General features: G+C 36.5%; 1 protein-coding gene across 1 annotated transcript in view; it reads right to left on the bottom strand.

Moving 5' to 3' along the window:
- THSD7B (thrombospondin type 1 domain containing 7B) overlaps positions 1–17,415 on the bottom strand; it is a 744,220-nt gene extending 726,805 nt beyond the window's left edge. Inside the window, 1 exon segment of the mRNA XM_030327713.1 lies at positions 17,277–17,415. Coding sequence (XP_030183573.1) covers positions 17,277–17,415 — 139 coding nt within the window.
- Between the last annotated feature and the right edge of the window lie 684 nt (positions 17,416–18,099).

Here is an 18,099-nt window from a genome sequence, read left to right as displayed (position 1 = left end):
AAATAGTAGTTACTTGAAGCATATAATAATACATGATGTAAAAATACATTAAAACAAAAGTCAGACATTTAACTCCCAAGAGGCTAGAATTATAGAGCACGAGACACAGACTGCAGTATTGATTTTTAAACAGTTTTAAGAAATGGAAAAACAATACCTTTCTCCTTTTCAAACTAGAAACTCTCAACAACATAAGCTAAATACACTAGCCTAAGTTCTGTTATGTCTTAACAGTCTATTCATTTAACTGAGGGTTTTTTTTCTTAATATGGTTTATTGGTGTTTTAAAGGATATTTGCTCTTATTGATGTGTCTGGCAGAACAAAAGCTCTTGCCATGATACAGTGCTAGGAGTGGCCTTCTGGACCTGAGAGGTAGCAGTAATCATTAAAAGGCTCAGTTTCCTACTATTATATCCCAAGTGAGTTTTAATACTTTTGTTAGGCAAGAGGCTTCTGTCAGGCAAGAAGTACTGCAAATAAACTTTACTGCTGTATTTAGTATCCATAAAGTCCAGAAAATTCTACATAGACCCCTGGTATCATCCATTTTAAATCAGGGAATACCTTAATAATAACAAGCTCAATAGCCATTCATGGCAAGATGCAAGATGTACATAAAGAATCAACTGCATTTCCTTGTACTACCAGTAACAATCTTAAAATGAAATTAAGAAAACTCTATTCAAAATGAATAAAATAAGAATAAATTTAAAGGAAATAAAAGGCTTGTAACCTGAAAATTAAAAAATATTACTAGGGTAAATTAAACAAATGGAGAAACACTCCATGTTCATGGATTAGAAAATTCAATATTGTTAAAATGGCAACTCTTTCTAAATGGATCTATAGATTAGGTATAAACCCTATCAAAATTCCAGCAGGCTTTCATGCAGAAGTTGACAAACTGATCTTAAATTGGAAACAGAAATGTAAGAGACTCAGAATACCAAAAGCAATTTTTAAAAGAACAAATTTGGAGGATTTTCACTTTCCAATTTCTGAACTTGTTATAAAGTTATCAAGATAAGCTGCAGTTATCAAGACAGTGTACTAGCATAAGGACAGATGTACAGGGATTAATGGCACAGAGCTCAATGTCCAGAAATAAACCCTTTTATTTATGGTCAATTGATGTTCACAAAAACACCAACGCAATTCAGTGAGGAAAGTATAGCCTTTCAACAAATGGTGCTGATACAATTGGACAGCCACATGCAATAAAATGAACTTAGATCTTTATACCCACCATATAGAAGAGTAACTTAGAATGTACCACGAGCATAAATATAAGAGCTAAGATTATAAAAATTTTAGAAGAAAATTTAGGAGAAAATCTTTGAGAACCTGAATAACACAGAGTTTTTAGCTATGGGGCCAAAAGTGCAATCTATAAATGAAAAAAAACTAATAAATTGGACTTCAAAATTCAAAACTTTTACACTTCAAAGACACCATTAAAAACCAAAAGGGCAAACCTACAGACTGAAAGAGAGCATTTCAAAACACCTGTCCAATAAAGGAGTTGCACCAAAACATAAAAAGAACTTTTGAAACTAACAAGACTATAACTCAATTTTGAAATGCAAAAAGGATTTGATTAGACATTTCACCAAATCAAATATACAAATGGCTAATAAATATATATAAAGACAATACCATTAATCATTAATGAAATTCAAATCAAAACTATAATGAGATTCTATTTCACACCAACAATAATGAATTTAATCAAAAACATCGACAATAACAAATGTTAGCTCAGATATAGAAAAAGAGGAGCCCTCATATATTGCTGGTAGGAATGTAAAAGGCATGGCCACTTTGGAAAATGACTGAAAGAAAGCATTTTCAAAACACCTGTCCAATAAAGGAGTTGTACCCAAAACGTAACAAGAACTTTTGAAACTCACTAACAAGACTATAGATTAGGTGTAAACCCTATCAAAATGCAAAAAGGATTTGATTAGGCATTTCACCAAATCAAATATACAAACGGCTAATAAATATATATAAAGACAATACCATTAATCATTAACGAAATTCAAATCAAAACCATAATGAGGTTCTATTTCATACCCACAATAATGAATTTAATCAAAAATATAGACAATAACAAATGTTAGCTCAGATATGGAAAAAGAGGAGCCCTCATATATTGCTGGTGGGAATCTAAAATGCGTGGCCACTTTGGAAAATGATGCGTCATTTCTTAGAGTTAAGCATCTATTTGCCATACAACTCAACACTTCCACTCCCAAGAAAAATGAAAATATATGTCCATACCAAGACTTACACACATACATTCATAGCAGCACTATACACAGTAGCAAAAAAGTAGAAATAACCCAAATGTCCATCAACTTGTGAATAAATTAAAAATGTTATATTAATATAATACAATATTATACTATTCAGCAATACAGAAGACTGAAATATTAATACATGCTTAATATGAATGAAGTTCAAAAACATTATGCTACATGGAAGAAGTCATCCACCAAAGACTACATTCTGTATCATTCCATTTATATGAAATATCCAAAAAAACCCAAATATAGAGACCAAAAGTAGATCAGCAGTTGCCTAGGGCTGGGGGTGTGAATGGAGATTTATGGTAAACAGATTGTGGTGACGGTTGTGTAACTTGGTAAATGTAGTAAAAATAACTGAAATATATATTTTAAATGGTTAAATTTTTGGTATGTAAATTATACTTTTAAAAATAATCTTTCATGCTAATAAATAGTAGTATGGTAACAGCATAGAATGCTATAAAGAAAAGTCTCCACATGGCATAAAACATGTTTATTTGGGTCATCAACCACCAAAATGATAAGCATTTAACATGAAATCTGAGGAAATAGAGAAGGTGGTTGTGTCTTGGGTTCATGGGCCTCTCTATTGAGAACGGCAACATCTCAGCAATTCTAAAAATTTCAAAAGAGGAAAGCCAAAGACCTTTGCATAATGAAAATTCAAGTAATGAAAAAACACTGGCCTAGTTGTAATCCCATACTACCTATGATATTCAATCTCGTTTGCATCTCAGGTTGTTGTGAGGACAGTATAAGATGAATAAAAGAGAAGGATTATAGTATAATTATTTGGTCACCTTGTTGCCAGATATCAAGGTGTTCTTGCACTCTTGTTTTTGTCTCAATTTGAGGCTTAAGACAGAAGAAGTCAATCAGATAAACCCATGTAAGTTCAAACTTTTGAACTTCTGTAGTAAAGTGCATTCACAACAGTTTTGGTCAAACAGGCCATACATACATTCTTGGCCCTTAAGAAAGCTTTAAGACTGTATTCTTCCTGGTAATTGTTTTATATAGCATCCCATAGCTCTTGCTTTGAAAACAATAAAACAGAGTTTTATGAATGGACATGTCAGGGGACAATATTTATTGGAGGTCCAATATTTGAAACAACTAAGGTGCACGAATGCCACTAAAAGTAAACAATAAAATGACAATTAGAAAATAAACTTTAAGTGGAGAAAAAGAATATCCAATTACCTCTTGAGTGAAGTGATATTCATTATACCTTCATATCTATATGTTCAAATTAAATTGTGTTCTACATTTCAGAAGAGGGGAGGAAAAGGGCATAAATTCTCAGAGTAGCATCCATTTAATAGCAATGGAAGAGTAGCATTGAATATTTAACATGACTTTGATCATGTAATATTTACTTTGTTGTTGTTTTTTCAATTGATTCCTTTTTTATTATTTAATTTGGTTTTTAAGACATTTTATAATTCAGGTGGCAAGAATGAACACTTTTTGTAAAGTGAACTTAGTTTTCACAATAAGTGGTGATTACACTTGTTAAGAATGCAAATGAGGCCAACTGGAGCTGTCCCTTCTTGGAAGAATGGACTGATCCTGGGGGCTTTGGCCCTGAGGAGACCCCTTTGGCTGCTATCAACAGCCCATACCTTATCAACAAGTAATTTATTGGTTGGGTTCACATGCTGTCCTAAGGTCTCTGGTTCTGCAACTTTGAGTATAGAAAATGTACTCTGAGGATGTATTATAGAATATGAACTATATTCTACAAATATTTTCTCATTTATTCCCCATTTACTGGTGAGAAAGCAAAGGCATAAAGTTGAGGTCACCCACAGCTTGGCTTAGCACCCAATCTGACTATGGTGTCCATGTTCTGGACCATGCCATCAGCCTGCCTAGTATGTACTGTGGGCATCTTTCTTGTTTACAGGTTTGCTACAAATACGGCTAAGTAATTAAACTTCAAAATGGTTTTATAAAAAAAGATTTAAAATGCAGGCACTCCTTTTCAACACAGTGCCTATACTTAGCAACAAAAATCTTTGAATAGCTGCATTCAATTAAAAAATTATTAACCCTGCGGAAAAATACACACACACACACACAAAAATATATCCATATGCTATTCTTATCATTTCTTATGTTACTTTTGCAGTAAAGTGTATTCATGAATGAAATCCACCATTGGGTGATAAAACTACTTATTTCCACATTAGCTTATTATTTTCCTCTTTGGGGGAGAAAATGATCAATGTAAGGGGATAATAATATCACAGACTCCCTACATGAACTACTGTTTGGTTACTATAGTAACTCCAAAGAAGAAAAGAAATAAAAGAATGAGATGGTTAATTCATATTCATACTTTTGCTATGAAAATAAGCTTTAAAAGTACATAGCATTAATGAGAGTAGTGAATGTGAATGGCGTTAAATGTATACCTTTTTAAAATTTTTTTTATTTCAGGGTAGTTTATATACATATTACATTAGTTTCAGGTATACAACAACATAGTGATTTGACAAGTTTCTACATTATGCTATGCTCATTGCAAGTGTAGCTGCCACGACCCAGCAATTTCACTACTAGGAATTTATCCAAAGGATACAAAAATGGTGATTTGAAGGGGCACATACACCCAATGTTTATAGCAGCACTATCAAAAATAGCCAAATTATGGGGAGAGCCCAGATGCCCATCAACTGATAAATGGATTAAGAAAATGTGGTCTATATATACAATGGAATACTACTTGGCAATAAAAATAAATGTATACCTTTTGAGTTATTTATCTGGGTCTCTGAGTCTGCACCACAGATGTCATCTGTGGCTATAAAGTTCAGAGAACTTCACTGATATACCAAATACTTGTATGAATTGAGTAAATCTATAATCAACTTACAAAAAGACGGGCATTTTTTTTCTTATTTATTTCCAATCAAGATTTACTGTGCTTCTCTCAACAATAGCCAAATTATGGAAAGAGCCTAAATGTCCATCAACTGATGAATGGATAAAAAAATTGTGGCTTATATACACAATGGAGTACTATGTGGCAATGAGAAAGAATGAAATATGGCCCTTTGTAGCAACATGGATGGAACTGGAGAGTGTGATGCTAAGTGAAATAAGCCATACAGAGAAAGACAGATACCATATGGTTTCACTCTTATGTGGATCCTGAGAAACTTAACAGAAACCCATGGGGGAGGGGAAGGAAAAAAAAAAAAAAAAGAGGTGAGAGTGGAAGAGAGCCAAAGCATAAGAGACTCTTAAAAACTGAGAACAAACTGAGGGTTGTTGGGGGGTGGGAGGGAGGGGAGGGTGGGTGATGGGTATTGAGGAGGGCACCTTTTGGGATGAACACTGGGTGTTGTATGGAAACCAATTTGACAATAAACTTCATATATTGAGGAAATAAATAAATAAATAAACATTATTTATTTTATTTAAAAAAGAAAGATTTACTGTGCTTTATGGTACCTCAGGAGATAAGCATGAAGCTCTTTATAAAATAAACTTCTAGGGGCACCTGGGTGGCTCAGTCAGTTAAACATGCAACTTCAGCTCAGTCATGATCTCATGGTTCGTGAGTTCAAATCCCATGTTGGGCTCTGTGCTGACAGCTTGGAACCTGGAGCTTGCTTCAGATTCTTTGTCTCCCTCTCTCTCTGCCCCTCCCCAACTTGTGCTCTCCCTCCCTCCCCCCCCCCAAAATAGTAAAAATATTTTAGAAAATAAGGTTTTAAAGTGGCTTCATGAATTCACAATACTGTCTTTTAGCCTTTAACTCATGTTTCAATCCCACTTGGACAGACCTCAGTTATTTTCATTTTTATTTTTGTATTTATTTGCATAGCTAAGAATAATTCAAATGTATGTTCAATATCAAAATTCTTCCATGGAAGAAAAAGTTGAAGGGAGATATTTCCAGGTGGCCATAAAGGAGCTTTCCATTGATAATCTGACCTCCAGAGAGAAACTGTGCCCAGATTCATCGCCAGTCCAATAGCTCAGTCCAACTCAAATCATACAAAGCCAATGACCATTTAAATTAATTTTTTTTTAAATTTAACCTAGGCACAGTTTGGGTGGCCAGTTAACTTTATAAAGAGCCAGATTTGGTTAACACATGCTCAAAGAGAATAACTGAGTCAATCACCACAGAAAAATTAACATTTCAACATCCTTTCCATTCCAAAATAATTAGCCTATAGTAAAATTGGCAGAAAAGTAAGTGAGAAGAGTTCCCATTAACCCAGGGAACATGACACACATATATATTTTCACTTTTCCTGATACCCCACTGAAATGACAGTAAAGGCATTAAAAGGTATAACTCGATAGGGTCAAAAACATGGAGTAAGAGGTGGAGAACAACTAGCAATAAATTTGGAGCTTGGAGAGCAGATAGAGGAGCAGTAGGCACCTTGACAATGTAATGGAAGCTGAAGATTAGGCGCTTACATAAGAGTTATGGGCATAACATCAAAAAAAGCCAATTTATACTTGCAGAACACTGGGAAGACTTGGGACCTACGGGCACCAGAAAGGAGTAAGGCTTGTGGCTTGAAATGGGGAATAATTAAAAGTTGATAAATAGAATTAATTAGCCTCCCCCCATATGCCTCTCTCTATTCCTTCCTCAATCTCTGCAGGAAAACAGAGGCATACAACATGGAAGACAATGATGAGGTATGCTACTCAAAAGAGAGGAATTTAAGCAAAATGTTGAGGACTCAGTGTTGAGCCACTTCTGCCAAGATTTCTGCCCTGGTCATTTTAGTAGTCTAGTATAGGCAGTCAAGAAGGGGTTCAGTTCAGGAGATGAAGGTGTGATGGTTATGTTTATGTGTCAACATGGTTGGACCACAGGATGCCCAGATATTTAAACACCATTTACTGGTGTATCTGTGTAGGTGCTTCCTGAGGAGGTTAGCATTTGAACCAGTAAACTGAGTAAAGCAGACTTTCCTCCCCAATTTTGGCAGGACTGTCCAATCCACTGAGTGCCTAAACAGAATAAAAAGACAGAGGAAGGAAAAAGTCACTCTTTGCCAGACATCTTGAGCTGAGACATTACTCTTCTCCTGCCTTTGAACTGGTTCTTAGACCACTTGCCCCCCTGCTCTCAGGCTTTGGGCTTGAACTGAAACTATAGCACTGGTTTTCTGGGGACTCAGGTGGCAGGTCATGAGACTTCTTAGTCTCCATAATCACCTGAGCCAATTCCTTGTAACAAAGAGACAGACAGATAATACACAATCTCTCTTCCTCTCTCTCTCTCTTCTCTCTCTCTTCATGCGCTCACATGCACACACACACACACACACACACACACACACATACTCTGTTTCTCTGGAGAACCCTGAATAATCCAGAAATTAAATAGCCCCTGTGATGAAGACTGCTAATCATGACAAAATCTATTTTCTCTGCTTACATGGCTGCCAAACCACAGGCTACATTTTCCATCTTCCCTTGTGGTTACACGTGACCATGAAACTACATTCTCACCAAGAGAATATGAACAGAGGTGGTGATGTATCTTGGCAAATTTAAAACATATCTGCAAATGATTGGACAATCTTCTCATCAAAAGATGGAACCTAAGCTCCCTCCTTAGAGACTCTCTTGCAACCAACAGAGTACAGCAGAAGTGACTGCATGACTCCTGGGCTAGCTTAGAAAAAGCTACACAACTCCTGCCTATTTCTCTTTCGAAGTTTGCTCTAGGGGTCCTCAGCTTCATGTAAGAAGTCTGGCTACTCAGAAGCCTCAATATGGAGAGACCAAGCACCCAGACCACATAGAGAAAGAGAAAGAAATACTTAGAGGCCCAGCTATAACAACCCCAGCTGTTTGAGACTTCCCAGCCTGGGTGTCAGCTATGTGAGTGAGAAGGCCTTCCACATGACTCAGCCCCTACCACCATCCGACTGCAATAGCCTAAGAGACCACAAGTGAGAACACCTTGCTGGACCATCAGCCCCGGGAGCCGACTTGATGACTGTTAATGTTTGAAACCACTATTTTCTATTCAAAAGAGAGGAATTTAAATGAAATGTTGGAGTAGGCTGCCGCATAGAACAAAAGAAATGAAACATATGGGACTTCTATGCCACTTGTTGAAATCCCTTGTTTGAGACTTAAGCTTTGTGCCCTTTTGATCAACTAGAACATAGAAATGCCTGTGATCTGGCCTGGATGGGCAGAAAGGGATAATATCCTTCCACAAGACTGAAAAAAAAAACCCACATGGCTGAAGGACCACATGTTGCAGATCAATCTGGACCACTAACTTTATGAGACCTTTGTGTAACAGAGACAGGAAGTTCTGTCGTTCTTAACTCACTGTATCTGGGAGTATCTTTGTTATGGCAGCTTAGCCTTCTCCTTAAATACTACCCATATTAAGCCCCAGAGTAAAACCCTTTAGGATTGAGGGATATAGCCTTCTGAGGAACCCATTCTTCAATAAAAAAGTCAACTCATCACTCACAAAAGCCTGACAAAGAAGCCCAAGCTGAATCAAGTACACAGAATGCCCCATCAGTTTTTAGTGCTTTACTCTTGGGAAACACTAAGGAGATAGACAATAATCAATAGACATTAAAAGAAAGCTCCCCACATCAGAGGCCATGATCAAACAAACACATGAATAAAAGAGAAACTTAGAGGAAGCCTAAATAGAACAGAAAATGAAAGGGAAAAAATTAAATCATTATTAACATCTTCTAAATTAAAAGACACTATGTTTATGAAACAAGATGCACTAAAAATATAATCAGAGAAGAAGTAAGAGGTATTAAAATTTTTTAAATGTGATACTGAAATAAAAAAGTATTCAAAGGAAAGGCTGAAAGATTAAGTAGAATAAATATTTTAGGTGATGGATATTGAGGAGGGCACTTGTTGGGATGAGCACTGGGTGTTGTATCAAAATCAATTTGACAATAAATTATATTAAAAAAATAAAAAAAATAAAAATTAAAAATAGAATTATAATATGACCCAGTAATTCCACTACTGGGTATTTACCAAAGGAAACAAATACACCAATTCAAAAAGAAAAAAAAAAGAAATTAAAATAAAAATACAAACAAAAAGAAAGCAAAAGAAAAGGTGGGGGAAATATCTGAATATTGAAGATCAGCTAGAGAGCTGAAATATCTAAGGAATTTAAGGGGGGAGGAAAACACATACAAAATAAACATGAGCATGTTAATTAGAATATCTTCCTAATATTCAGCACAATAAGAAGAAAATACCCAAAAGCACAAGATCCATGAAATTTCAGGACTTCCTGCATAAAAAGAAGGTTCCAGAAAGAGGAAAACAAACAGGTAATGTACAAAGAGATGAGAACAGAATGACATCAAACTTCTTAGTAACAACACTGGAAGCCAGAATACAGTGAGGCAAAGCCTTCTGAAGGAAAAGTGCTTTTTAACCTTGAACTCCACACCCAAGTTATCAGCCACGTACATGCCAACTACAGAAGCCCTTTCAGACATAAAAAGTTACTTCCGATGTACACTATTTCAGGAGTTTTACAAGATAAGTTTGGCAGTTCTAGAAAATAAAGCAGTAAAGGCAAAGAAGAGAAACACAACAGGGACCACGGGGTTCCAGATGAGAAAATGAAGGAACATTCCAAAGAAAACAACTGTGGAAAGATGTGCGAAAATATCCCAAAGAAAAAATATGTTCACAGATTTAAATATTTTAATCTCCCCATTTTGGAGTAGGGTCATAAGAAAGGAAAGTGGTAATTAGATGACAGATAACATCCTCGACTAACATAACAGAAAGTCAGTAGGAAATACCTAATATGTATAAACCAAGAATTGTCAATAATGAGCATATTACTTAGAAATATAGAGATGAACATCAGAGTAAACAGAAAAAAGAGTTGTAAGTGGCTACCTCAGTGAAAATGAATTGGGAGGTGGCATGCAACTGTAATACATCATCATAAGAATTAGAGCAACAGTTAAATTTCTAACTATACACCTGTACCCTTTCATAAAAAAAATCTTCAAAATCTTTACCAGAGATGATCAGAAAGGGTCCTGGAGCCAAGCAACAAGGAAATACAGATCATTTATTTTTATAGTTAACTGATTCATAAGTTTGACTCTGGTTTTTATTAATTTTACATTCTCTCCTCAATATTTATTTCAAGTTTGATAATAACAGCCTCATCACTTTTCAACCCTCTCAAATACACATATAACACACACAAACCCCAAAGACAGTTCCACTCATTCTGCAAGTACTTAATGTGCTGGGAATATGTCATACAACAGTTATTTATGTTCTAGGTACCTGGAATATATCCATGATTAAAATTGGCAAATTCCCTGTCCTCAGGGAGCATACATTATAGTGCTATTTAGGGGGGAAAAAAGCAGAATAATTTATTTTATATTATTTAAATAACAGAGGCTTTTTCTGACTCACTGGGAACATTGCAAAATTAGTACCTGTGGTCTCCAAAGAAAAGTAATTAGAATTTTTAGCAGTGAGTCCCATTCCATATATGTCTATGCCTTTTGATAGCACAGAAATCACACCACTGAGAGTATATTATGCACATATCTGTAAGACAAATTGATATCCATAGAAGTAATTAAAACTATTTCAATTTAATCAAACTCCCAAAAGAAATATTTCATGGACATAGTCAAAAAATTAGCTTTCTCCTAAGAACATCTTATTTTCCCTAGGATTCCTAAACTTTAAAAAAACATACATATGTAACTTGTTTCTTAAAATGCTTTCAACACTGAAAACATTATTTCTTAAGGTATAATTATATATTATCCTATGTAAGATCTTTTCTCCTTATACAATATCATTTTCATAGTCCTTTTTTTGTTTTCCCAGAAAGACTAATTCCAATTTATCTACTTAGTTCTTAGAATGTGATTCATTATCCTCACCCTTTTCGTTTACTGGGAAGGAGCTACTAAAATTAAAACTAAGGGTCTGTCGTATAGAAAGTTTTAGACCTAAAAAGTTAGTAAAATTACTTTTGACGATTTATCACTAAGATATATTTAGCTGTCAAACCAACTTCCCCTTTTGTGTGTACTTAAGGAACAAAAGTATGCAAAAGTTGGATACTGTAAACATTAAATGATTATGTAATAATGATAAAAATAAGAGCTAACATTTATTGAGTAGGTACATGATACACAGGTATTTCAATATATAGTTTTACCTAATGTTCAGAATAGCCCCATGAAGTATTTTATTATCCTCATTTTTGGATGGATAAGTAGAGTTGAGAGAAGTTAAAGAACTTTCTCCTCTTTATATACTTAGGATTTGAATGTGGGTCTGCTTGTGTCTAAAGCTCTAGCTCTTTCTACTAGACTCAAAAGATCTCTTAGGATGACTTAAGGCTAGTAAAAGAGCTTCTCACAGGGGCGCCTGGGTGGCACAGTCGGTTAAGCGTCCGACTTCAGCCAGGTCACGATCTCATGGTCCGTGAGTTCGAGCCCCGCGTCGGGCTCTGGGCTGATGGCTCAGAGCCTGGAGCCTGTTTCCGATTCTGTGTCTCCCTCTCTCTCTGCCCCTCCCCTGTTCATGCTTTGTCTCTCTCTGTCCCAAAAATAAATAAACGTTGAAAAAAAAAAAATTAAAAAAAAAAAAAAAAGAGCTTCTCACAAAGAGACAAAGGTGGCTTTTTCTTTTTCTCCTTTCATGCATTATGATTCATAGCAAAACTTGTTTTTCCAGTCTTTTTATAAACTCACTTGTAAAACATCATTTGGAGCGATCTGGAACTAGATTGTGGTGATATCTTCACCAACTGTGAATATACTAAATGCCATTGAATCGTAAACTTAAAAATGGTTACAACGGTAAAAGTTCATATTACGTGTATGTTACCACTACAATTTTTAATGTGATTTGGCCCAAAGGAAGCACAGGTGTATCCTCCACATAAATGGGATCACAAATTTCAAAGCCACCTCTTCATTTCTAAGGCTATACATTTAAATTCTACCTCTTTGCTAGTGACTTCCAAATTTATGTCTTTGGCACAGACCTTTCTCCTGAATTCAGACCCATACATCCCACTTCCTGGTCAGCATCTTCCATGAATTTCTAACAGGTTAAAAAATGTAACATGCCCAATGCCAAGTCGCTAATGGTCCCTCCATGCCAGCCTGTCTCGTCTAGCTGTTAAGGGCAAAGTCTCAGTGCCACCATTGAATCTCTTCCTTCCCCGCCCCCTCACATAAGTAAGTCATGATGCTTTACCTTAAATCAATGTTTCTCAACCTGGGCACTATTGACTCTTGGGGGCCTGGTAATTGTGGTAGGGGCCATCCTGTGTCTTCTACCCACAGATATCAGTAGCTCACCCCAGTTGTGACAAACAGAAAAAAACCCTGCTGGGCAAAATCACCTCAGTTGAAAAGAATGGCCTTAAATATAACCAAAATTCAATCTCTTCTTACCACCTTCACTGCCATGACTCTAGATCAAGCTAGTAGCATTATTCTTCACTACTTTTGAAGAAGCCTCCTAACTGACCTCCCTGCTTCCACCATTCTCAACTGACCACTCACAATGACATATTAAAATCTTATTAAAACAAAGTCAGATCATGTCACCACTCTCTCAAAACTCCCCAGTGTCTTTCTTTCTCACCCATAGTAAAAGTCAAATTGTATATGACTATGAGGACACACCTTATTTGGGTCCCGTTCTATCTCTAACCCCATGCTCGCTCTGTTCCAGCATGCTGGCCTCTTCTCAGGTCTCCAAACATGCCACATATGGTCCTGCCTCAGGGCCTTTTGCCTTTGCTGTTTCCTTCATCTGGAAAATTCTTCACCCAATATCCCCATGGCTAGCTGCCTTCTTCCTTTAGGTCCTTATTCAAATTTGCCTCCTGAGGCACCTGGATGGCTCACTTGGTTAAGTGTCCGACGTTGACTCAGGTCATGATATCGTTCACAAATTCGAGCCCCACGTTAGGCTCTGTGCTGACAGCTCAGGGCCTGGAGCGTGCTCCAGATTCTGTTTCTCCCTCTCTCTCTCTCTCTGACCCTCCCCTGCTCATTCTATGCCTCTTTCTGTCTCTCAGTAATAAATAAATGTTAAACATTTTTTAAAAAATTCGCCTCCTTGGTGAGGCATCCCACAGCCTACATGTTAACAATATCTGCCTCTCACCTATCATTGTATATCTCTCTTCCTTGCCTTCTCTTTCCTTCTAAACACTTACCACCATCTAATGTACTTTTTATTTAACTTCTTGATCACGTTCATTACCCCATTTCTTTGCCTGTTTTATTCTCAATTTATCTCATGTGCTTGTAACAGTACCTGTCACACAATAAGGACTTGACAAGTGTTAGTGGAATGAATGAACCTCTTAGAACCAATACTGAGAAATTCTTTGAAACCACTCACTATTATGGCTTCAGAAACCATGATCTGTCCATCCTTACAAACCATGCAGACATGAATAGTTATATATTTACTTAAAACAATAAGCAACATCACTCCTTATCTGGTACTCTTGCAGACACAATCCTTCCTTGGCATGAATGGCAGATTGCTTGACACTAAATATAGATCAGAGGATCTCATCACAGTGATGACAGACACTCAACAGCCCTGCCACATCAATGACCCCCACAGCCTACAGCTCACCAGACTTTCTCAGTACAGAAATCCTTAGCAACATAATACGCCACTCATTATTCATCAATCCATTGTTTATCCAAAGCCAGGAATCACTTAGAAATGCCTCCAATTTGGATAAGGTTGACTATCAGCTAATTCATGGACTCAAGGGAAAACAACAGACACCAACAAAAATCTTAAGTTGTGGATCCTACAATCTAAACCCAGAGAACAGTTTCTAGGTTTCTAAGTATATTTGTCTGGGTCTCCTGGGGAAAGCTGTTCAAATTTCAGAATACACTGGACCTGGTTGTCAGATTTGATAACATACTCCCAAAACACAACTGATGTCATCTGCAATACATGTCTTTTAAAACCAAATTGAAATATAATACACTCACATATAAGCAGATTAACAGATTCTAAGACGTTGAAGTTGCCTTTGAAGGTAATGACCCAGAATTGCTCTAGTGTACAACAACTCCTCAAGATGATGTATTGTTTACCTTTAAAATAATGTTGCATTCGTATAACTATAATTTATAGTAGCAAAACACTAAAAACTGCTGAAATGCCAGGCAAGCATTAATAAACATACTATTAAATAAAAACACAAAAGAATACTATGTAACCATTAAAAGATGAAACTGACCCATGTGCACTATTATGTAATGTTCATGAAGACATCATGTGATAAAATCAAGCTGCAAAAAAAGGGTACATGGTATGATTCCGATTGTAGGAAGCAAAATGTCTGTGCGTATGTACATATATGTATGTATGAGTTAAATATTTTCAGAACCACATTGTCCACCTTTCTCTACTCTGCTCTCTGCCCAGGAGGCCAGTCTGTATGATAAATCAGTGGAGTCCCTTGCCTCATGACTTCTGGTTGGATTCAGGCAATGAGAGCCCTGGCAGGAGATGTGAGGGCAAGGGCCCTTCATTCCCCTGGCCCCTTTCCTACTCCTCTCTGCAGGCTGGTTATATCCCTCTGAAGGTCACAGCATCTTTCGGGTATCCTCTCCATGAAGTTTTCTCTCCAGATTCCAGAAACCACTTCCTTTCTTTGCCTCTGCAGATCTAGAAGTCATAAAGACTGACACTAGCTCACGGGCACTCCACAATTCCTTGTCGCTGTTCTTAAACAGTGTTCACACTTTCCCACTTTTGTAAACAGTCCTCTTATTAAAGTCCTCCCAATGACCTTCTGTGCATGTACTGTTCCTTTTTTGGCAGAACCCTAATAAACAATATTAGTGATATTTTATGTGTAGATGTGTGTATCTTATGTGGTTTATATACACAAATATGCATGGAGAGGTACCTACATGCACAAAGAAAATCTCCGAAGGATACATAAGAGATTGGAGAACGGGATACACGGTCTGGACTTTTGCTTTTCATTTTGTAGCTTTTAATTTTTTTCCACTTTTAAAATATCCAGTCATATACAAGTAATAAATTTGTAATTTCTAAGCAAATCCAAATGGGAAGTATATATTTATTACCTCTTTGATGGCACATTAAGGAGGGAAAGAAGTAATTAATACCAGGGAAAATGAGACTGACGACAGAGATGTTCATTTGAACAGTGCAATGTATCTTATTGGAAGGATTCTATCTCTGAAACTGAAGTTTGACAGTTATCAAAGAACTCATCCACTGCAGCGTGGGTCTGTACCATCTTATTCCAATGACCTGCTTTTACAAAAGCAGTCTTATTTTAAATTTTTTTTTTCAACGTTTATTTATTTTTGGGACAGAGAGAGACAGAGCATGAACGGGCGAGGGGCAGAGAGAGAGGGAGACACAGAATCGGAAACAGGCTCCAGGCTCTGAGCCATCAGCCCAGAGCCCGACGCGGGGCTCGAACTCACGGACCGCGAGATCGTGACCTGGCTGAAGTCGGACGCTTAACCGACTGCGCCACCCAGGCGCCCCAAAAGCAGTCTTATTTTAAAATTTGTTTCCAAATAAGCCCCTTTTCTTCACACATCTCATTTGTGGTTCAGATTTGCTACTTTCTATCTTAATTGCACTTTTTCGAGAACTTTAGACAGAATAGTCATATGAGTGTGCTCATTTAGATTTGATAAATATGTTTAGCGTTTTGTGATTAGAACAAAATAGCCCCTTTAACAGAATTGCAAGACTGACTTTTAGACCTAGTTCCAAAGCTTACTAAAACCACTCTGAGATAAAAAATACAAATCACTAATGTGGTACTAGAGCCCACAATTAAATTAATTTATAGGGGCTTTAGTGCAATTAAATTTCCTCCAGACTCTATCTCTAGTGGCACTAGGTTTTTTTACTTAATATACTTTAAAGCATAATTTACCTTAATTTTTGCAAAATCATTTAAATACTAAAAATATCACTTTTGTACATATTTCCATGGTGACACAATACATTTGCAGTCTATTTAATTTACGACTGATGAGACTAAAATGAAAATTCTTCAAGGGCCATACATCTTCTATAACATCACATTTTCCTATTCCAAGATATTAAGCATAAAAGTTATCTGTATTTGCAAGAATGGACTCTGGAAACAGTAATAAATATTTTAAATGATCTGATTTTGAAACTTTAAGAAAATTAAAATCTAGAGCAAAGAGACACATCAGTGATACAAAGAGCCAAGACGTTTAGGGTTCATCGTTTAAGATAATAAAACATAAGCATTTAAAATTAAATTTAACAGATCTTTTCTACACTCAAATTAAAGAAATTATTAGAAAAGAACATGACTTATACACAAGACTCTAAATCTCAATTCAACTTATTCATATACTTGTGTACAAGGTATCTGGGGATCTCAAAATACATTAAGGAGACTTCGGAGTCACCGCTAATGAGCAAAGTTGTTAGGACAATTCTTCATGCTCCCAAATTTAGATATACAGGATCTATGCTACAAAATATTTAATAATAAATAGCTAACTAGTCTGTTAGCTAAAAGGAAGAAACATACAGAACTGGTCCAAAGCATTTGTAGCTAAGGCTATCAGCTAAATTCAGTAGTCAATTTTGCTACACATGTGCGGCACAGTGATATATGTGACAAAGGGGAAGCAGATGTAACTATGGAAATCATAACTTTAATTGACAACAACATGAAAATTCAGAAGGATAACAAGGATCATGGGTAGAGGTGACAATTATGCAGAAATAAAAATTAAATGTAAGCTTTATTGTAAAAAAGAAGAGTCTTTTTTTCCTCTCTGAATATTCTCTACTACTCCACAAATAAGAACAAGAATGGAAGAATAGTCTTCTCATTAATGAAAATGGGACAAAGGAACAGCCAGAACATTCCTACCTGGTTTCCAGATGAACTGATTATCCTTTTTGCCTTCCAAATGAGCTGCATGGGACAGCAAGAGAGAAAGTAATAGAAACAGCTTCCTCATGCTCCTCCATAACCAGCAAGTGACAGCCAGATTACCCTTTGAAAACATTCTTCAGATTTTCAGCCTCTTGACTTTCCTATTCCTAAAAACAAAAAATTTTTAAAGGAAAAAAAAGAAAACCAGATAAGTTTCTTCTTTACAGAAATTATAAAGACTCACATTGACTGCTAGAACCTTTATCATGATGATACTACAAATTCCCCATTACCATAAAGAGAGTGCATATAATATCAACATTTTAAGATCAAAGGTTAATTAGCCATGCTTTCAATCCTTACCCATTGAAGAGACTATCAATTCTAGCGACTCCATGGTCCCCTTATCAGTCAACTTTTGTGAGAGGAGGGTTGGAAGATACCTGGTCTACTCTCTCCTTTAACTTAGCCAAACTCCTTGAGGAGCTCACAATTTGGGAAGAAACATGCACACACATCAAAGTCCAAAACAGGGCAAAGAATACTCTAACAGTAGTATTAAGAAAGTGAAATGGAGAAATTGAGGGGGAGGCATTTAGATCATCTGTGCTGAGAAAAAAAGAGGAAAGTCTCACACAAGGTAATGTCTGAGAGGAGCCTTAGAAAAACAAGGGCTTGAGGGAGCCAGGGGGTGCGTTTCTGGCCGTGGGAACTAGGTGCTGACATGCATTTTGTGTTTAGGGGCTGGTGAGTGGGCCGGTGGCTGCTGTGAAGGATGAAAAGGGGAGGGAGGAATGGACAGAGAGGAGATTTAGAA

Source organism: Lynx canadensis, chromosome C1, assembly GCF_007474595.2.
Source record: "Lynx canadensis isolate LIC74 chromosome C1, mLynCan4.pri.v2, whole genome shotgun sequence".
Taxonomy (NCBI): domain Eukaryota; kingdom Metazoa; phylum Chordata; class Mammalia; order Carnivora; family Felidae; genus Lynx; species Lynx canadensis.
Note: the sequence above shows the minus strand (reverse complement) of the source record. Positions and strands in the feature narration are given on the sequence as shown.